The sequence below is a fragment of the Amia ocellicauda genome, chromosome 9 (genome assembly GCF_036373705.1).
Source record: "Amia ocellicauda isolate fAmiCal2 chromosome 9, fAmiCal2.hap1, whole genome shotgun sequence".
In the NCBI taxonomy this organism is placed as follows: Eukaryota; Metazoa; Chordata; class Actinopteri; order Amiiformes; family Amiidae; genus Amia; species Amia ocellicauda.
Genome location: NC_089858.1, coordinates 25438705 through 25461244, shown reverse-complemented (window position 1 = coordinate 25461244; position 22540 = coordinate 25438705). Strand labels below are relative to the sequence as shown.

The window sequence follows — 22540 nt, the reverse complement described above, 5'->3', positions numbered from 1 at the left end:
TTCTTTTTTGTGCCCATCAGACTGTGAAATTAGTTACTTTAGTCAAAGGGTGAACTAATTGGGTGGCGCTGAAGCCTTATTAGCCCTTTATTTTTAATATTACTCAGCATTTGATAAGGACCCCAAAGTCTGGGATTTTTTTAAATCAAAGATGAGTCTGTGATTCATAACAATGCTCAGCTCACTCAGCACTGTTGATCCGTATGTATCCCAGGTTTGCTGGTGAAATTATTCTGCATATGTTGCTTCAAGACCATGCATTTCAAATCTAATGATCAGTGCTATATTGCTATAATAAGGCACATGAGTGCTATACATTCAAATATGCCTTATATTTGGGGTACTCTTGTTTGTACCTCAATACCACAAGCTTCTGTCCATGACAATATTTAAATATTAAAGTATTATATTGTTTGGTCCTATCATAGGCTTTTTAGTGGTCCATATTAAATTGTCCCTGACCTGTCAAATACCATAAATTGATAGGTTTACCAATGGATATGATTTCAATGGTTAGGGTCTTAGTTGGAGACTGCCAACTTCAAATGAATACTAAACTATTGTCCAGTGGACTACTTAACTATTGATGAAAACTGACCCGCCTGAAAACTCAAGAGCAGTCACACTCTGTTCATAGCACTCCTTCATTCTTAAGGAATCATGGAAGACCTTTGAAATAGAGAGTACTTAACTTACAATTAGCTTTTTGGAAATCTATAAGTCCAAGGCTATGAAATCTTGATTTATCTATTCAATACCATTGCCAGACTTTTAATCCAACTGACGCATAATAATTGAAGTCATCTGTAACAAGAGAATCAATTAAGTAACTGATGGCTGATTAAATGAAGAGTGTCCTAGCTGGATGAAAAGTCCTGCAGTGAAATAGAATGGACATGCTGAGGCTGAAGTTTGCAACAGTATGGAGAAAAATGATTATGTTTTCCTAACAGAAGGAAGGGCTAGGGGTGCTGGTTTCTTTAGGCTATGACATGTTTCCAAAGTGTTGTTTGAATCTAGTGAGCGTTGAATCTGGCGTGTCTTATCATAGATTGTGCTAAAAGAGCAGTTGGGAAGTCTAAGCACTGAGCCAAAAAGCATACTCCGCATTCTGCTGTTCACTCTCTCTCTTTTCTCTCTTAGCAGGTAAACAAACCAGTGAATCTTTCTCCTGTTCAGTGTTCATGGCAGGGGCTTGACCTGTTGGTTCAACACTATGATCTGAAACCTGTTCACCCTGCAGGATGGATGTTGGATGAGAGAATAAACATGTCTGGGCCATTGCCAACAGAAGGCGTCGCAGTGAGAATTTCCAAGTGACACATGATTTGGAATGAATTGACTTCGGGGTTGGACTCTCATCCGATTGTTTCACAATGGCAGCCTGAATTGTTTCCATTAAAATGTTTCATTCCTCTGTCGGGTGTTATAAATTATATTTATGGTACAGTTTTAAGTATCTCCCAAGCGATCACATCCAGATACTTTACATTAAATACATTCCCCTCTGTCTGAGTTAAACAACTCAAACAGTAATAATAATAATATTCCAATAATGTTTAACTTAAAAAAGGGTTACTTTCTCAGTTTTCACCAATCTGTATGATACCTGAGGTCATGAAAAATCAACTACCACATCAGTACTGTACTGTACTGATTTGGATCCATCTAGTCCATTGATCAGCAGCTGTTTGGTGAAACAACTTAAAAATAAATGCCTGATTTATTTATTTTCTGGGATACATTTACTGGATGTCATATCATCCGATCCTGTTTGGAGTAATGACTAATCTGCTACCAACAAAATGGCTCTTGTGAATCAAGGCAGATATGAAACTAGGCCTAAAAAGCTTTCAAGTTGAAATTATTTTAATCATATAATTTATCTCTCAAACCATGTATTTTTAAGGATGTTGACTTATGTTTATTTTTAAGTACTGTACATAATATAAACAACCCACTATTGCAACTCATAGGCATGCTATGTAACTAAAGCAATTTTAAAATCCAGTTACACAAAATGCAAGCATTCTACTATTAAATGAATGAATTACAGATAAAGAAACCCTGTCTTCTCATGCAGGTCATTATAAGATTTGGCAAAAAAGCCGGATTGTCTAGTTGTGTCTAGTTCTTCCGTAGGCTTTGAGAAAAGATGAACAAAGAAGAAGAAAAAACTAAAAAGTTGCATGGGTTTTCATATTAAGATGAATCAGCAAAGAGAAAAACACAAACAATACAGCAGGGAAGTACATTCTGAGTGTGGCATTCGGTGCTCAATAGCGCACCATCTTTCGACTGGCAGATGGCCAGTCAGCCACCCTCTTCTTCAGATCAAAACAACAGGAGTTAATGAATTTACCTGATGGACTTCTAATGTCACTGCAGAGACTGGCACAACCATGCCATGCCACCCTTTACCTAAAAGGACTCGTACCTCCCGCATGAGATAAGGGACCTTGATGTGTACACAGACACGGTAGGATTGTGAAATATCTACTCTAATTTGATCTCTCCCCCACCCTGATTAAACAGTTAAAACTACCATGAACTCCACATTGCACTACTGAGGCTATGCTGTCACATTAATTCCCCTCGGTTTCAGAGCCAACAGCTGACCATCAGATACAAAAAAATGAAAAGGGTCTCTTACCTGTGGTGATGTTGATAGTGCTTCTCTTCCTGCGTCTGTCTGTGTCTCTATTTCTCCCTCCTTCTCCCTCTCTCTGTCTCTCTCTCTCTCTCTCTCTCTCTCTCTCTCTCCCTCTCCCTCTCTGTGTGTCAGTGGCAGCCTACCCTATAAGAACGCATCTGGATCACTCGTTCGGTGGTAATAAACAGAAACACGTGCGTCTGAGGTGATGCAGCGAGGGAACTGACGAGTATGCAGACTCCCTTTGCTCTGTCAGACTGGAGATGAGAGTGAGGGAGGGAGAGAGAGAGGGAGGGAGGGAGGAGAAGGGGAGAGAGGAGGGAGAGAAAGGGAGGGAGAGAGAGAGGCAGGGAGAGATAACTACTTCCAAGTAAAGACCTCTACTGCGACAGACAGCACACTGGCACCAGATTCAAACTGAACGGCAAGATAAAGCAGGGTGAAAAAGACACCCACACAGGCGTGTTTCCATTATACCACAGGTTGGACTGAGATTTTTGTTTTGATTTTGTGTGCTTTCTTCTCCCCAGTGAATTATGCTTTTCCCACCTGCTGCTTTAATACCACTAGTGTTCTCGATTTTGTCTTTTCAGTTTCCAAGGGTTTTCCCTAAAACTCTGCATACTTAGCTTTTTCAACCAACAATATTTTATAAATGGCAAACCTAGCAGGTTTCTTTTCAACCTGGTGGTGATGTTTAAAAGTGTACTGATTCAATTATTTAATCCCTAGGCCAGAAGCATCTCCCTTGTGCTTGATAGACCCTTGTACCCTTGCTTTGATAGCATCCTCTTATTTATGTCAATGGGATTGGTGACATCTTAACCATGGAGATATCTTAGCATAAAGTCCAGCCTTATGACCAGTAAAGATATAATTACTCTGCTCGCGTATTCAACTGAAATGCCCACTTTCATCAGCAGCATCCCTCAGAATCATATTTTTCTTCTATGTAAATGGATTTATAATTATTGTGCAATGGCATTAAGGCATATGTTGTGGTGGGATACTTCAGGGAAGGGGTACACATCCACCATTCCTGTAAGATGAAAGTGTGCCTGATTGCCTTGCACACTCCTGTGCTGTGTGTGACTTGCTGGAGTGGTAGCTGGTTTGGTTCCAAGCCTGAGAACAGTGGATTGTTCCAGTACCCTCTTAAAGGCCAGAGCGAGAGGAAAATTCCATCCACCAGCATCAATCAGCCTGCAGTCTGGCATCCCCATGCACAGACCAGCGCTGGTGCAGTACCCACACAAAACAACAGCACCGTCATTTAGAGGCAGATTATTTACAGTCTCAATTTGGCCTGAGTGTGGTATGTAGTACAGAAATTTAAAAATAATGCATAAATAATAATATGCATAGAAATGCCTTCGCTTAGATGCAAAGCCTTAGTATCCACTTTGATTCATTATTCAAATTTTTTTCTATCCTGTGGCTTTCAAACTAAATGTTTTGCTTTCTTAAACCATAAAAAAAACTAAAATTTCAGACTGTTCCCAAGTGCAGAGTTTTCAGTGCAACGATTTGTATATTAACACGAAAACCAACAACGGTCTTGTCAATGTTTTCTGTTAGTCTCTTCTGTTTGGTGCCCATCTTTCACCCTTGAGTGGATGTTTATCCCAGAGCTTTACATTCTACAAAATCAGGCTGCAAAGTCTAGCCGCTCAATCTCTCACAGTTATGTCTTCCATAGGGGGAGAGGGACACTTTCTGCCCATCACAATTGGGATGACTCCACTCTCTGCGTTTGGTGCTGGAAAATCCAATAATACATGTCTGCAGCCTGAAGGCATGCATAACACTGACACTACCCTTTGTTCTCAAAATCAGACAGGCATGGAAACCCCAGCTTAGCGAAGGGATAAGGTCAGAATTGCCCTTGGAGTTGATATTAAACTGTGCTCTTCATGACGGTTTCCGCTGTGTCTTTGTGCCAGTGTGATTGTGGAAGTCTCACCACGGCTCAGTGTCCCTAGCCTGCACACACACTGCCTGTCACAGAACAAGGGGGTGGGGGGGGTTGTGGTAAACAGGAGCAGCGCAGAACAATCTGGAAATGTTTAATCAGGGGAGAACCCTATGGGCCACAATCATTAAACATTTACCACATTGCAGAGCATAACAATTGCATTTGTTTCCTTATTAGAAAAAAAGTGAAGTTGTAGAGTGCCACATCAATCCTTCAGGCTGGTAATTTAAGAGCAGAATGTATTGTAATCAATGGATTGTATCATCTGCCTTTTGCTTTTGAAATAATCCCATGTTTCCTGTTTAAAGTGCTCTTGTATTATGATAGGGATACATTTCTAAAAACAAACCATGAAAGAGGAATATAAGGGATGTTTCCATTTTCCACTTTCAGGGCCATGATGCAACAAATGATAACAGAGGACTCTATGTTGGTCCAGTGAACAAGTGGGTAATGTAAACTGTATATTAGGAAAAATAGAAAATAAGCAATTCCTAGGCAGCTATAATACACATGCAACAGTGCATCACTGTTTCATATTATACAAAGCAAAGTGCTCAGCTGTGACAGTGTAGAGCAAATGCACTGGACAAATGCTGTACAAAATTGGGTCATCCAATTAATGTTTGTAATCAGATGTTACAAGTTAATATATCCTTGTTCAGGTTCACTGTGCTTCTGGGGAACAAAACACTTCATGAAAATATTAAAGTTGCTTCAAAAAAGAATTGTTAGCAGTTTTAAGCACATGAGGAAGTTGTTAAATGAAGAGCTAAAAATAACATGAAAACCTATCCCAGGCATTTTGGTTCTCCTTAAGGTAGACATAAGCAAACATTCGTCACTATCACAAATAGTGTATATACAAGATTTTTATGGTGGTATGCAAACTTTTTCTGACACTCCATTGCATCTGTATATTTTATATTCATATATGTATTTTCTGTGTATTAAACCCATGTCATTTAAAATCATGCAGTGGCAATGGCCAGCTTATTTTGATGACTGTGCTTTTATACCAGCCATAAAAATGCATAACTGATATGTAGTGTAAGTAGATCTAATCACACTAAGAGCATTAAGAGCATTTTAGTCTGGGCTCTCCTTCAGATAAAGTGGACCATAAAAGGGAATATAGTAAAGAAGATGAAGACATGACAGATGACATTCAGGTAAAGACTGTGTCCTAAGATGTCCACGAATGACCATCGCAATATAAACTTAATTATCATTACGGTTCGCCAATATTAGGAAAGTGAGGATTGCTGAATGATATATGATTTCATGGCTTTTAATGAGACCGGTGTGCACTGTCCCTGTGCTGGGGAGACACTGACTATGGAGTTAAAAAGAAGCCCAGCTTTCAAATTACACAGAGGCACAGGATTTTAATTATGTTTTTGTTTTTACTTAAAAATTATTTAAACACCTGCGACCCCAGACAGGATTTAGCGGTTAAGGAAAATGGATGGATGGATGATTTTTTTTAATAATACAAATTCTTACATAGTATCTATACGTTCAATCTGTGACAATGAACTACTATGACTGAGATACCTAGGGACAAGATTGTGGAGAATTTTAAAGTACCACATATACTGACTTGATAAGCTACAACTAGGTTCAGTACATTACAGCTATAAATTAATTGATGCTTTTTTATACGGCTCAGACTGTAAAGTCTAGTGTATAGTTACTTGACTATGCTTGAAATGTATAGCTGACCAGCTAAAATGTACAAAGATTAAAGACCACTACCCAGAAAATAGACTTTTTAAGAGGAGTCATGTCACATTGCAGAGAGAGGTATTCAATGAAGTAACACAGGTTTGGGATTACACCCAAAACTTTACCAACTCCACATCCAAGAGAAAAAATGGCCTTGAGAATAGACCTGCTACATAGTAAACATACCCTGCAAAAAGGTGGAAATAATGAAAAAACAAAGAGGACGTTTAATTTTGTTTGCAATCTGATGTCTGCACTGCTCTAAACCATGAGACTCTATGACTTTCTTGGTTTTCATCCCACCTGAGCTTTCAATTAAATAATTGAGCTAATTATTCACTTAGCTGGAGTAGTTTCTCTTTTTTGCCTTAAGCAAGTCATCTTTTACAGAGGACCATAAAACTTGCTGGATTGTGACCCTGAAGGACCACAGTCGAGGCTCCCAGTGTTGGAGTATTTATCTTGTGGGTCAGCATGTGGCCTTCTGTGCAGAGGGTATTGTGATGTCCATTCCACTGTTAATGGGTTTGTTTTGTTGAAAGGTTTCAGGAGTGCATATGGAAATGTGGCAGGCCTACAGTGAGGGAAAAAAGTATTTGATCCCCTGCTGATTTTGTACATTTACCCACTGACAAACAAATGATCAGTCTATAATTTTAATGGTAGGTGTATTTTAACAGTGAGAGACAGAATAACAACAACAAAATCCAGAAAAACGCATTTCAAAAAAGTTATAAATTGATTTGCATGTTAATGAAGGAAATAATTATTTGATCCCCTATCAATCAGCAAGATTTCTGGCTCCCAGGTGTTTTTCATACAGGTAACAAGCTGAGATTAGGAGCACTCTCTTAAAGGGAGTGCTCCTAATCTCAGCTCGTTACCTGTATAAAAGACACCTGTCCACAGAAGCAATCAATCAATCAGATTCCAAACTCTCCACCATGGCCAAGACCAAAGAGCTGTCCAAGGATGTCAGGGACAAGATTGTAGACCTACACAAGGCTGGAATGGGCTACAAGACCATCGCCAAGCAGCTTGGTGAGAAGGTGACAACAGTTGGTGCAATTATTCGCAAATGGAAGAAACACAAAATAACTGTCAGTCTCCCTCGGTCTGGGGCTCCATGCAAGATCTCACCTCGTGGAGTTTCAATGATCATGAGAACGGTGAGGAATCAGCCCAGAACTACACGGGAGGATCTTGTTAATGATCTCAAGGCAGCTGGGACCATAGTCACCAAGAAAACGATTGTTACACACTACGCCGTGAAGGACTGAAATCCTGCAGCGCCCGCAAGGTCCCCCTGCTCAAGAAAGCACATGTACAGGCCCGTATGAAGTTTGCCAATGAACATCTGAATAATTCAGAGGAGAACTGGGTGAAAGTGTTGTGGTCAGATGAGACCAAAATCAAGCTCTTTTGCATCAACTCAACTCGCCGGGTTTGGAGGAGGAGGAATGACCCCAAGAACACCATCCCCACCGTCAAACATGGAGGTGGAAACATTATGCTTTGGGGGTGTTTTTCTGCTAAGGGGACAGGACAACTGCACCGCATCAAAGGGACGATGGACGGGGCCATGTACCATCAAATCTTGGGTGAGAACCTCCTTCCCTCAGCCAGGGCATTGAAAATGGGTCGTGGATGGGTATTCCAGCATGACAATGACCCAAAACACACAGCCAAGGCAACAAAGGAGTGGCTCAAGAAGAAGCACATTAAGGTCCTGGAGTGGCCTAGCCAGTCTCCAGACCTTTATCCCATAGAAAATCTGTGGAGGGAGCTGAAGGTTCGAGTTGCCAAACGTCAGCCTCAAAACCTTAATGACTTGGAGAGGATCTGCAAAAAGGAGTGGGACAAAATCCCTCCTGAGATGTGTGCAAACCTGGTGGCCAACTAAAAGAAACATCTGACCTCTGTGATTGCCAATAAGGGTTTTGCCACCAAGTACTAAGTCGAAGGGGTCAAATACTTATTTCACTCATTAACATGCAAATCAATGTATAGCTTTTTTGAAATGCGTTTTTCTGGATTTTTTTGTTGTTATTCTGTCTCTCACTGTTAAAATACACCTACCATTAAAATTATAGACTGATCATTTATTTGTCAGTGGGCAAACGTACAAAATCAGCAGGGGATCAAATACGTTTTTCTCCCACTGTATGTATACTACTCTAGTTTTCGTTGTACAACACAGTGCTCAGTTTTGGTCTGTACACCAGAGAAAGATATTACTTGGTCTGAAGCCAGTCAAGACAAGTGGTCCAGCAGTTTCATGAGACTGACATGTCTGCCCTTAAATAGAACGGCACTGGTCTTGAGGGCTTGTATAGGCCTCTTTATGCAATCCGATTACAGAAAAGGAGTTTGATTCAGTTTAGCAAATGATTCATTTATGTTAGTCATTAAGAATGAAAAGACTAAAGATACTGCAGCAGACAACGGTCAAGGACTGACTGTAATGGATAGGTGCAAGAGATTTGATTAACCAATTTAAAATGCTGGTTGCAACCGTGAATCCAAACTCAAACCAAATCCATAAAATGTGTAGACTGGGACCAGAGGGAAATGGATTTAGGCTATAGACTGGAAGACAGAACTGCACACAAACGTCTTCAGAAAAAGTGCCAAAGATTGGAAATGCATTGGAGGGGGGGTAGGTTGGTGACAACAAAACACTTTGTACTTAAAGGCATAGAACCCCAAAAAGTAGCAGTCCAGTCTCCACACAACATTTCCACCGACATGATAATAATTTCTTCAGCATGACTGTTGTTCTCTGGCACTGAATGATGCACACAGCCAGGCCACCAGTTTTCAAGATGTTTGCTATATTTTTGCCTGCTGTTTTGTCCGAGTTTTCTCAATGGCCAAGCTTCTTCTCTTAATAACCTAGAGCTGGATAGCAGAGCGAAAGAAAGAACCCTTTCTTTAATGAGAGTTCGTGTGAGGTGAAATCCCAATCAAAAGCCCTCAGTATTTCATTTGTGGGCACTTTGGCATCTAGACGTCCATATTGAGCTGTTTCGGTCCGAGCTCACTGGCGCTGTTTTCTTTGGTATCGGATTCCATATCTGCTGCCCTGGGAACTGGGCAACATCCCAGCAAAGCGCACCTCGGACAAAGCTCTTAGAAAAATCAGTTTCTCGTAGAAATAATGTGTTCTGATCCGCTTACAGCCGGCGAATTGTTTTTTTCTTTTTTAAATGGATCTTTAATGATGAATCATAGGAAGCCAGAATGAAATGCAATCCAGTCAGGCTGAACAAATTAGATAGAGTTCAGTGTCAATGTATTTATAGACCTCCTGTTATCATTTAACCTTTTGGTATTTAACTGATACATTATTTTTTTCATTCAAAGAGCTTAACCTTACCTGCCAACAGAGTAGTCCTATATATGTAGTGACAAGGATGGTGTTTTTAAAGGCCTTATCTTCATTCTCTAACTGGAATAAAGTAAAGTGTAATAAACATGCATCACAGGTCACCAGTGCAGATGTAACGAATGATGAAGACAACACAAGACAAGACAACATTAAATCACTGAATAGATAGGCCTCTTCATTATGCTACTCAATGTGTCCTTTAATAAGAGCATGTGTTCAGCATACACCTCGGTCTTTACTGATTGCTGTAACTCACTTGAGTAATAACATGCATCCTGTTAGTCCCATGTTTTCAGTCCACAGCAAAGTCTAATATGCTTTATCTGGTGCAAAAGAAACCCCATCTCATATTCAAACTACATTTAAATGGAATGAAACCCCAATATAAATTGTTATTTTTATAGGCTGTATTTGTACCTGGCTAGACTCAGACCTTTAAACTTTTAGATGCTTTTAGAAGAATGAGAGAACATTTTTCTCTGGAGCCAGAAACTTAAAAAAAAGCATTTGATCCCCTGCTGATTTTGTACGTTTGCCCACTGACAAAGAAATGATCAGTCTAAAATTTTAATGTTAAGTGTATTTTAACAGTGAGAGACAGAATAACAACAAAAAAATCCAGAAAAACGCATTCTTCTTGAGCCACTCCTTTGTTGCCTTGGCTGTGTGTTTTGGGTCATTGTCATGCTGGAATACCCATCCACGACCCATTTTCAATGCCCTGGCTGATGGAAGGAGGTTCTCACCCAAGATTTGATGGTACATGGCCCCGTCCATCGTCCCTTTGATGCGGTGCAGTTGTCCTGTCCCCTTAGCAGAAAAACACCCCCAAAGCATAATGTTTCCACCTCCATGTTTGATGGTGGGGATGGTGTTCTTGGGGTCATTCCTCCTCCTCCAAACCCGGCGAGTTGAGTTGATGCAAAAGAGCTTGATTTTGGTCTCATCTGACCACAACACTTTCACCCAGTTCTCCTCTGAATCATTCAGATGTTCATTAGCAAACTTCAGACGGGCCTGTACATGTGCTTTCTTGAGCAGGGGGACCTTGCGGGCGCTGCAGGATTTCAGTCCTTCGCGGCATAGTGTGTTACCAATTGCTTTCTTGGTGACTATGGTCCCAGCTGCCTTGAGATCATTAACAAGATCCTCCCGTGTACTTCTGGTCTGATTCCTCACCGTTCTCATGATCATTGAAACTCCACAAGGTGAGATCTTGCATGGAGCCCCAGACCGAGGGAGACTGACAGTTTTTTTCTGTTTCTTCCATTTGTGAATAATCGCACCAACTGTTGTCACCTTCTCACCAAGATGCTTGGCGATGGTCTTGTAGCCCATTCCAGCCTTGTGTAGGTCTACAATCTTGTCCCTGACATCCTTGGACAGCTCTTTGGTCTTGGCCATGGTGGAGAGTTTGGAATCTGATTGATTGATTGCTTCTGTGGACAGGTGTCTTTTATACAGGTAACGAGCTGAGATTAGGAGCTCTCCCTTTAAGAGAGTGCTCCTAATCTCAGCTCATTACCTGTATAAAAGACACCTGGGAGCCAGAAATCTTGCTGATTGATAGGGGATCAAATACTTATTTCCTTCATTAACATGCAAATCAATTTATAACTTTTTTGAAATGCATTTTTCTGGATTTTTTTGTTGTTATTCTGTCTCTCACTGTTAAAATACACCTACCATTAAAATTATAGACTGATCATTTCTTTGTCAGTGGGCAAACGTACAAAATCAGCAGGGGATCAAATACTTTTTTCCCTCACTGTAAATGTCAAAATTAAGCTTATTAGTATTTATTAAAATTTAAAAGGTATTGCCAACCAAAAGCCTTCCTTAGGACATATTCGTTTGTTATTTGTAAGAAAGAAAGAAATGGATAAGGATTTTACAGAATTTAACTAGATTTCCTAATTGATCTGTACCTTCTCTGTACCGTATATGTCTCTCCCGGTATCTGTCCAGATTTTGCATTTCAAAATGATTGTTCTGAAATACTGTAACCTTTCAATCCCTCTCCAATGGCTTTGCTGGGATAAAAACAACTGTTTGATTAAAATAGATGGTTTTGGAAAGGGTATCTTAAAATAGAATTTATTTATTTATTTGATTACTTGCTTGTTCATTTATTTATTGGAAGTCTCTTTTGAAGATTCACAGATAAGCTACAATAATCCTTATTGCTTGGTGTGAAAAAAGAGGGTGCCAGTTCATAATTTATTTCAAAAGTGCCGGTCTTTATAAGCAAAGTGATAGCCCATTTCAGCAGCTCACTGCTACTCACCTCCAATTTAGTAAGACTGGGTGTATTGTAGAAATGAAAGTTAATAGCAGTATGAGTGTTTTGGACATACCTTTATCCCCCAATGAAATAAGGATGCCAGCTGGTACCTTTAAAAAAATACAGCATTTCCCATCCCTAAGTACTGCTAAATTGTTTCAATAACTCTTGAAGTATTTTTTTTCATCGTTTATGAATGATCCCTTCAGGATGTCAGCACACCATGACACTGTGGATATGTTAATCAATTGTTCTCTCTATGATCAGTTCAATTCAGTTCCATTTTCGTTTGGTATTGTACTCTTCAGGGACAAAATCACATGTACAGACTCAAAAGCCGGTATACAAACAGATGGGTATAAACAGCACACAGAGTGAGGCCTGCTGCAAACAGAAAAATGGGAGGACACCAGTAGGCAGAGAGAAAAAACTAAATAAAATTAGTTGCAGTTTATGCTGTAAGAGTGGATTCATTTTAACCTCATGAAGATCCATACAAGGTTTGATCCTTGCAAACTGATCCCATCTAGCGCAGAGCATTTCCTTTTCATGTTTTGAACTGAAGAAGCATTTGTGAATCTCGTCTGCCTATCAAATATTAAAAAATGATTAGGATCACATTGTTGTCAGGAATTATATAAACAGATTGTTGTCACCTTATAATAAAGTTGCACTATTAATTTAAATGTATTAGTTTCAATGACCTGGTGTTACATAATTTATCCAATTATTTGATGAATGTGTTCAAATGTACATTTCCCTCCAGCAGCTGAAATGGTTTATAGGTACTGTACCATGACACAACTGCATCATTGACATAATTGAAAGGTATTTTGTATGAGTTACTGTTCAGCATGCACACACAAAACCATGCAGAAATACACTGTCGCATTCTTTACCTCCGAAGCAACGATGTCAGGAAAGGACATTCAGTTGTTACCGCAGGTGCCTAGAAAGAGTTGCGGACTCGAGTCCTACAGAAAACACATGGCAACAACCCCTTGGCAAAGCCCAGAGGTCCTCATCACTGAAGCAAAGACTAACGCAAACACTCGCTTGTATGCCTAGTCAGATTAAAGCACAAAATTACCCTTGTGAAAGGGCATGTACACAACACTTTCACATCTTTCTGCACTTTAATGTGTAACATCTCTTTAATTAAGAATGATTTTACATATCTAATGTGTGCTTCGGGGGCGTTCATTATATTCCAACAGCAGAGCAGCTTCATTCCTCTTGCTCGATCTCTCTGCCTTAGGCGTGATTATTTAAACCTTTTGCTTCACATGGACTCTCCTTCCACTTCTTAGCTCCCATTTGTAATAATCATGACAGCATGTTTACAGGAGCTCATGCCCAGAGGCCTGCAGATTGGATAAGAGCGCCATGGCGAAATGAGAATTAGCTTTTATTTACGATTATTATTACACATGCGTCACTTCTTTTTTGTCCTATGACAGAATGTTATCAAGAATGCAGAGGTTTGCCAACAAAGAACATAGTCACCACTTGAATCTATTTAAGAGCTTGACCTTAATTTCAGTTCCGCCATCTGAGAAAGGTACATCTCAGGGGTGGGTGGTTTGCATTTCATGTTGTGTGTAAGAATGGATTCATTTTATCCTCATGAAGATCCGTTTGATCCTTGCAAATTGATCACATCTAGCTCAGAGCATCCTTTTCATGTTTTGAACTGAAGAAGCATTTGTAAATCTCTTGTCTGCCCATCAAATATAACAAAATTGTTGCCAGCCAATTAAAAAATAAAAAGGCAAATCGCATTGTTGTCAGGAATTATATAAACAGATTGTTGTCACCTTATAATAAAGTTGCACTATTCATTTAAATTGATTTGTTTCAATTCCCTGGCATTACATTATTTATCCAATTATTTGATGAATGTGTTCAAATGTTCATTTCCCTCCGGGGGCTGAAATGTTTTCTAGGTACTGTACAATCAACTGCATCATTGACATAATTATGTGTAAAAGCCTTGAAAATAAGTATTATCTGTATATCAAGGCTGTTCCTCTAAGGGTCTGATGCTGTTCCTGCTCTTTGAACAGACTGAAAGACTTGTACTTTCTAGAAACATTGGCGAATAAATTGCCTGGACTAACTTTTAATGACTTTGGTAGAAACGCACAGCACTGGACCGTGCTGATGGCCCAGAATAGATACAAATCTCAACCAAAAACATGGCCTACCAATCATGTCCCTGTGCTCCTTATAAAAAACATCTGCCTTTCATCACCTCGGTCTCAAAAGCCTGCACTTCATCATACTTCATACTATACACAAAGAAAAACATGAGCCTCAGGAACTGACAGCTCCCTTTTGTCACCCGCTTTGGCAACACATCACTGTAGTTTTCCATCACAGTGGTCTAATAAAAGCTTTCCGCAGAATGTGTTCAAGGTACAAATGCAGTTGATGTTTCTTTTTGTGTGCGTAAGCATGGCGTGTATGCTATATCAGTGCCTAGTGTGTAGTGGAAGTTTGCTTTGCTTAGATGAAGGGACAGGGGACTTTTTCCCCGACTCAAAAAGACCATTAAATTTGCAATCAGTTTGAAGTTATACATGAATTAGATTCTGGATATTCGACAGCTCAGACAGTCTCTCCTAGACACATCCTCTTTTGGGATTTCTGATGGAAAAGGCAAAATTGTCAGCATAGATGAGCTATACTGAGTGATACCTTACATAACTGTTCAGTTCCCCAGAAACCAAAACAATTTATAAACAAAAAAAATGCAGATTCCAAAATTAAAGAGATGTTCAGATTGTTCCACTTTAATAATCTGAACATCAAACACAACAGGATACATCTCAGGGTACAGGGTCTTGATACACCTTCGGGTGCTAACAACTATTAAAGCAGTGCATGAGAGCATTTTTGTATCTATTATGCCTGAAATCAAAATATGAGAGAAGATTTGTTTATATAGGGATAAACAAAACAAAAAGGTCGTCATTTAAAGTTGAAAATAATATATTCTCCAACTCTTGCTCATATTGATGAAGAAACAATCCGATCAGGCTTTAAAGTTTTTACATTACAAACACGTCCTTGAATAGAGCTTTGAAAGAGAGTTTAACAGAGCTGTCATAAAACAAGAACAAACAGAAAGAGAGGTCCAGCTTGGCTCAGCAAAGGCTATTCCATAAACATCATTGGTTTCATCACATCATCCAGAAAGTAGAGCAGCACTGTTTGTGTTTTCACGAGCACTGACCTCACTGGATCACTAAAATCAAGAGGACCATGTCGATATCTTCCGCAAATGGCAACGAAGCCAGATGACATGCATTTCACACATGACTGGGTGGCAGATATAACATTGTGTCAAATACTAAAGTGAATCCTGCAGTAGCAGAGAAACTTGCTCCCTGGGTAGTGAAGGGAGCTGGGTGAGTTGGGCACTCTACTCGTGATGTGCCTCAATGTCACCCCTGGGATGGTAGGGAATGCATCCAGACTGACAAGGTCACAGACTGGCTATGGCTTGATAAACACAAAACAACCAGCTCCGCCCCACTGTGAGCGAACCTCCAGAGTGGCCTGAGTCACAGCATGAGTCCCTGCTGCTCGGCCCTGGAAGGACACCAAGAGGAAAGTGCCTCTTCAAAAAGCAGTATTTCTAAAGTACAATGAAACTGACACCTGTATAGTGTGACTGTTATATATGTGTCAGTTACACAGCGTGGGTGTCCGGACCACAATCTGCCATGACACATTTCAGAGGCCGATAGACTGAGATCCGTTAAGAAACAGCTCAGCGAGGCTCTTGGGTAAGATACTAGCGATAGGTGAAGCAAGGTTGAGCCCAAGTCCCTCCTCTTGTCAGTCTGCCATCTTAACTCGATCAAAAAATTCCCCTGTGAGCGAGGAGTAAACCCAAGGCCCTTGGAAAAGAATCCAATTAATTTTGCGAAACGCACAAAGGGAACTCGGTTATTCCATGTCAACCTGACTGAAGCCTGATCTCTCACAGCTGAATTAGTCTGCTAAACATACTGCCTTTTTGTCCCCACTGCTTGTTCTCTTATTTCCAATTCCCATTTTCTTTTTTTAAGTTGCTCAGCACATAGACCCCTTGCCTCGTTATAGGCTTAGATGAAGCCTGAATAATGTGCAAGGAGGTTTGCAATTAAGGTACAGCATTCGTCCAATTACTTCTAATTTTCTGGAGCAGTGGTTGTTTTCTAAAACACCTCCCCCTGATGTACCTCTTCGAAACGTACATCACAGCATTCGTTATTCTAAGCCGTATGACTCAGGGGCCCGTTTACAGTGGGGGCTCTTTCATTACTGGCATTTTAACAAAGCCATAGAAACCGTTCCAGATAGAATAAAACGAGGAAGACCAACACATCACTGAAGTCTAAAATGCACAAAACTGAAATATGAAACCTATTAAAAGACACTGTTGAGCGGTCTATAACTTCAACACATTCTCTAGAACTATGATACTGAAAGACCAATAAAACATACCTGTTGAAAAAACAAAGCTTACAAAAGCTACTGATATTTTCATACTCATTTAAGCAAACACGCAGTTTAAAATATAATTTGGTTGTTTGCTTCATCATTATTGTAGGGAAACAGGATGACACAAAACACATCAAATAATAATTAAAAAAAAAGCTTTCCTCTGATATAAAAGGACTTTTACAAAATATGTACCCGTATCACAAAAACACATTCATTATCAGTGATCAAGTGGATTCTCTAAAGCTGGCAGTGTTATCTGCCCTAGTTTGGAGATTGAAATCTGGGTAGCAGTGTATCCTGGTGGTAAGTGATGGTCCTAGCAAGCAGGAGTTTGGTCAAAGACACTTAACTGCCTTTTAGCAACGCATCTAAATTCCTATAACCAACCTGTTATAAGAAGGACTGTTTGGATATTTAAATCTAACAAGTGCACAATATCTGGATACCATAAGAGACAAAGAATTAACAGTATTCCACAGTAGGAGCAGTGAATTGAGGGGGGGGGGGGAATGGCAGGGGATGTTTTATATCCAAAACCCCCTTAAACTGAAGAGACAGTTTCATAAATAAAGGGCAACTGGCTGCCAAAACATTTACCTCCAAAATGAGGAACTGGCCCAACTTTAATTTTCCAGGTAAGCAGATCATGTCAAGCCCAAAAACAGTCTGTTTTAAGAGCTCTGGTTCACCTAACAATTATTCTTGAATACATAATAAGTCCACTACTGTTAAACAACAATGGCAAATATACCTTGTACACATACATCAAAACCCTTCACTAAACAGCTGGTTTTAAGAGATCAGCCTACTCCAAAGAAAATAATATACCAGTGGGGAAAGGTTCCCTCAAACACAAGTGTGTTTTCATCTTGGTTTCTGTGCTGCATTGTGTTTGAGATTTGTTTCTGAGATTAAGTTTTTGTGCTTAGTGTTGTATTTTTCTTGCTCATTCTAAGTTTTCTGGCTCAGTTCACTTCAAATTGCTGCTTACTTGTATAATTCAACCTTATATAGCTGTAATTAATTGTTCAATGCTTAAATCTTAGGCCTAGAGAACATATAAGATTTGTTAAAAAAGTATTCATTTAGGTCATTATTTTTATCCACATTTCAACACACTACTCCCTCATAAAATTAATCAGGTGTGTGTGGGTCGTATTCACACCTGACAAATTTCACAAAACCAGTGCAGGCACCAATACAGCAGGATCTCACACAGACACTCATGCAGAATGCTGGGATTACCATAAGTCCACCAGAAGTTTGAAATACTTTGTTATTTTTCACATACAGTATGTCACTGATGGATTTATTCTGAGTACACCTGTGCAACGTATCTTGCTTTCCCTGTATTTGTTCCACATAAAAATGTTTTAATTCTTCTACACACAAAAAACACATTGATTTTCACCCTTTGAAATGTCCAAGCTGTACAATGAAGCACATATAGAAGGTATTACTGTATATTAAGGGTTTAGAGTCTTTGTATAATTTTTTTACTTTCTTGCCATAGTCTGTCTAACAGGAATGGACAGTGCAGAAAAGCTTGGCTAATCTGCTGAAAACAGTTTGAATAGTGAAGATATATTTGGAACAGATTCAAAATAAAAGGACACTCTCTCAAAAGGAAAAAACAAACAAAATACAAATAGTAGCATCTTGAATGGATTTATAATGGATCGTTTAAAATCATGTCCGTATAACAATCATCAGTGATGTACTTCCGCTGCTATACGATACCAATGATAAAAACTCACAAGTTAGTTCATATCAGATATGCATACAAGTATGCCAGAGCCAGGCTGAAGTATTCCTCAAGGGTTCTGCTCAGGCAAAGGATCATAGCTTTCTATTTAATTAAATAAAACAGACAGTCCCATGCACTGTAATACAAATTAAATCTGACCTAGTTGAAACCTCTGGAGTGTCTTGAAGTGCCTCATATCTCTTCGGTATGAGTCACATCTTATGGTGAGTTTTGAAAGCATGTCTCGGCCAATGAGGATTATAAATCTTCTCGCCTGCCCTGGAATCGTATAGGATATTCTGTTAAAAGGTTAGCCCTGTGAATGACAAACTGGTCTATCTCTATGCAGCACACACACAATGGGGCAAACAGAGTACGGGTAGAATTACATTCGCACACTTCTAGGTCTGATTCATTCACTTTCTTGTGGGCAATTTCCCTTTTGTGACCATCCTTTGCTATGGTGCATTAATCAAAATAACATCTGCCACAATTACAGTATGTGAAAGAGCGATTGGTTGCAGGGAGGCCGGTTGACAGTGTCCCTCTCAGGCCTCCAGGTCAGTGAACTTCCTCTTGCGGTAGTTCTGCACCAGGCTGGAGGCTGTGATCTGCGAGGCCTGGCCCTTCTCCCAGCGCTGGTAATCGTTTAATCCATTCTGTCCCGACTGAAACAAGCTCCTCTCCAAACAGTCCAGCTTCTCCACCAGTGTGGACGTGTCCTCGTTGTAGGCATTCTGGGACGAGTCCATGATCCGCCTGAAGCGCCCAACGAAGGTCTGTTGACAGAGCGTGGTGTATTTATATTGGATTTTGGTGTTTGTTTTCAAAGCTGGACAGTGATGTTCAACAGCCTGCAAACCTCCCTTACACTGGGTACTGCAGATCACTCCATTAGAGGGTTTACCTCACTAAGAAAACAGTGATTGGTTTCAGAAAACAGTTCTCCCCCAAAATTCAAAGTGCTATCAAAAGCCATGTAAACAGAAAATGCAATGGAATATCTTCACAATTTTTAGAAGACCGCATCTAACAATGTCCCCTTCTTTTGCACAACCTATCCAGATGTCTCATGTAAACAGAGCTTTCAGTCAACATATTCTATAGTTTACTGTACATATGAAAAGTAGGTGCTCAGCCTACTCCTGCATCTGAACAAGTGCCCTGTGTTTCCCACAAAACATCTGCAAGCTCCATCAGAACTTTAACTTGCTGGTCTAATTTGATAAAAAAAAATGTCACACCATATAAACATACTGATTGAATCTCTGGGAAAATGGTACAATGGTTTGTTCGCTAGCCAGGAATCTGGAAGCAGTTATAAACCTTGTGAAGGTTAATTTGGGCAGCATTCATGTTCGATTTGAAATACAGTTACACAGTTCAGGGACATAGAAAACTGAAACCAAATCTTTAACAGGACTGAAGACCTGAGGCAAATATCAGCAAATCTGGAAATCAATGATGTGGCTATAGTCTTTGGATATGGATTTGATGGTGAATTCATTAGGTCTGAAATGGGGCTTTTGGTTGGGCTATTTTCTGCTGTGATTTGGAGTCGTTAGGCTGTCTAATCTCCCATTTGTTACCTAAATGGTCATCATTTTGTATAATCTCCAGTTGTTTTTCCCTTTGCATTTTGATTTGAGAACTGAAAAACTCAACTTATGTATAAGAGAAAGGTTGAAAACCAAAGTGCCATCAGAGAATACACCTTCCTTATACAAAAAAATGTCATGAAGCTAGTCTTGTGTCATTTCCTAATGTAAACTACTAATTGTATAAATGCAGGGGGTGGAAAGTCTATTCAATGAGAAATCTTGACAAAGCTCCAAAAAAATGGTTTTTGAGCTCAGATCTGCCCAGCAACACAATACAACATGTACAGTACTGTAACACTGTGAGCATATCAAAAGGGTACCACCTTGTGGTCATTTCTGAAATACAAGCAAGTTCTGGAATATTTCAGTGTAACGCATACACATACATTTATTTTTTCTAACAGAATTAAAACCCAAAATACATTGGAATAGGTCAATAGGGCTATTTCTGGGGGTATGATTATAGATTGGATCTCTGGATTTGCTTACGCTAGAGATGTGGGATTGGATTTTATTTGAGACACAAATGAATGTGACACTTAATTGATGCTACACTGAGTTTTGAAACAGTCCAAAAAATCATCAATTTCAAATGCTTTTCCTGCAAGATAAAGTAGGATTGTTGAAATCAGAACTTTTGGCACAGATCACCCTCTAAAGAACCCGAATCTCAGCACTAATGTATAGATAAATGTGTGACAAAAGGCTGAGAAAGTGTGTAGTGTACTGCTCCTTTGGGCTCACCTGTAGCACACACTGGGCGATCTCTGTGTTGTCAGGGCTCTCAAAGTGCAGAAGCTGAGAGCCCAACCCATAGTAATAAGGCCCCATCTTGTGCAGATCGACCACGTTGGGATCCGCGCTGAACACCGTCCTCCAGCCCTCTCGATACACCTTGGGCAGATCCACAGACACCACACGCCGCTTGCGGTCATACAGGCCCTTAGCCAGCCACAGGGGCATCTCCATTTTTGTCCCCTGCGCAGGTATTAGATGTACACACAATCATGACAGCTCACAGATCACGTGATTACATACGATTCAATGCAAAACAAAATTGCAGGGTTTTTTTTCTAGCATAAAAAATACATATTGTAACTAGCTGCCTTCCCATTCAATAAATTGTGCATAAATTGAGTTCATGAGGAAGGGGTTATTCTATTGCTATTCTGGACTCTGCTGCGTAGGGTCAAACGCAAACATGCAATGATTTATTTTGTGATCGCTGTGTATTCAATCAGTTGAAGTGTACTGATGTGTGTATGTATGTCATAATTGATCGTATTTTCAGTTCAGAATGCAAGAAAACACAATACGCAGATAAGTGACACGTGTACTGTCAGCGGGGGATTGACAGCAGATCCAATTATACAACCTGCCTCTTCGTTTTACGTGTGTATTTGTATTAATTTATTAAGGAACAATGCCCTCACCTCTGGGATGTCCCGGGTGTCACTGGATTTCTCCAGGAAACCAAGGCGGGGGAAGGCCGTTTCTGTCCGACACGGCAGTTTCTCGTGTGAAAGCAAGATATCATCCAGAGAGAGAAAACTCTCCTCCATTCCAACACCGGGCGCAACTGGTATATAGGATTGAGTCGTCATTTTTATCTCGATTAATTGGTAAATCCAACAATGCACTAACTACACAAGCACTGTCTTTGCTGCTGCTGTTTGTCTCCCAGCGCCTCTGAAGCCCTGCCTCTGAACTTGGCGCGACACTTTGAATACGGCGCCGTCTCCGCCCTCCACTTCAGACATCACCAGTAGAACTCAGAGAACACAGATCGATAATACATGTTGCATGTCTTATCGAGTTGAGTTTTCTGAGTTCTACTGATGATGTCTGAAGGAGGGGGCTGGCGTAGTACCAAACGCTGAAGCGCATGTCATTTTTTTGCAAAGCCAAGCTAATCATATAAATAGTAGTAATGCTGCTGACAAACTTACTAACATAAAATAACATTCAGTATGTATAGGTATATACATTTTATATTTTATGTATTTTATGTTACACACAGGTATATATCGTGCCACAAACTTCTGAATTTTATAGATTCATTGGTGTGGAAGTCAAAAGGGTACACATAGAGTGTGTAATAGTAATAATAATATATCAAGATGATATTGTGAGCGTCTATGTGTATGTTATAGTCCAAGAGAATAGAAGAAAAATAATACCTTTTTTATTTTAGAGAATTAAGTTGGAAATGCGTGTAAAAAATATATATAAAATGAAATCACACTTGTTGGATCAGCTGCTGCATTACTATTGAATGCTTTGCAGTTATTTTTTGTGGTGGGAAGAACAACATGAATGTAAGTCATTATCAACACTCTCGAAAGCCACTGACCTACAAATAAACCCATTTGATACCTAATTTAAAAATAAACAGCCATTGCCATCCCAGACATCTGAAGCATGGCTGCCATACAAGAGTGGGATTCTTTATGCTGAGTAAGTGCTTCTACTTTGCCATTGCTGGCAGCAGAGGCATCCTTAGTGAAAGCCTTGTAGTAAACGACTCAGGAATAAGGGAGAAGCATTGGGTGCCTGTTGCAGAAATAGACTTCATAATTTATTAAGCTAAACCCCTTCCTCTGGCTGGCACGGCGTGATTATCTCACCCACTCATACAAGCTTTGTAATGTCCTCCTTGTGGGG

At 39.8% G+C, this 22540-nt stretch overlaps 2 protein-coding genes across 4 annotated transcripts in view; both read right to left on the bottom strand.

Annotated features, from left to right (window-relative positions):
- ndrg4 (NDRG family member 4) overlaps window positions 1–3030 on the bottom strand; it is a 49616-nt gene extending 46586 nt beyond the window's left edge. For 2 of the 3 annotated variants that reach the window (XM_066713857.1, XM_066713858.1), the window contains exon 1: window positions 2654–3030. The gene's annotated coding sequence lies outside the window, so the exon portion shown is untranslated. The remainder of the gene's footprint in view (window positions 1–2653) is intronic. The other variant, XM_066713859.1, reaches the window with a different exon arrangement.
- Window positions 3031–14801: 11771 nt separating this feature from the next.
- On the bottom strand, window positions 14802–21581 carry gins3 (GINS complex subunit 3). The gene is made up of 3 exons (XM_066713856.1): window positions 21310–21581; window positions 20621–20854; window positions 14802–19054 (listed from the first exon to the last, which is right to left on the bottom strand). Exons 1-3 carry the CDS (start codon window positions 21478–21480, stop codon window positions 18824–18826), a joined length of 636 nt encoding a protein of 211 aa, XP_066569953.1. The 5' UTR covers window positions 21481–21581; the 3' UTR covers window positions 14802–18823.
- Between the last annotated feature and the right edge of the window lie 959 nt (window positions 21582–22540).

Coding starts and splice junctions, on each gene's coding strand:
- gins3 (XM_066713856.1), bottom strand. CDS start 21,480: ATGACGACTCAATCCTATATACCAGTTGCGCCCGGTGTTGGAATGGAG. Junction 20,855..21,309: donor ACACCCGGGACATCCCAGAG/GTGAGGGCATTG, acceptor ATACCTGCGCAG/GGGACAAAAATGGAGATGCC. Junction 19,055..20,620: donor TCGCCCAGTGTGTGCTACAG/GTGAGCCCAAAG, acceptor CTCTGTCAACAG/ACCTTCGTTGGGCGCTTCAG.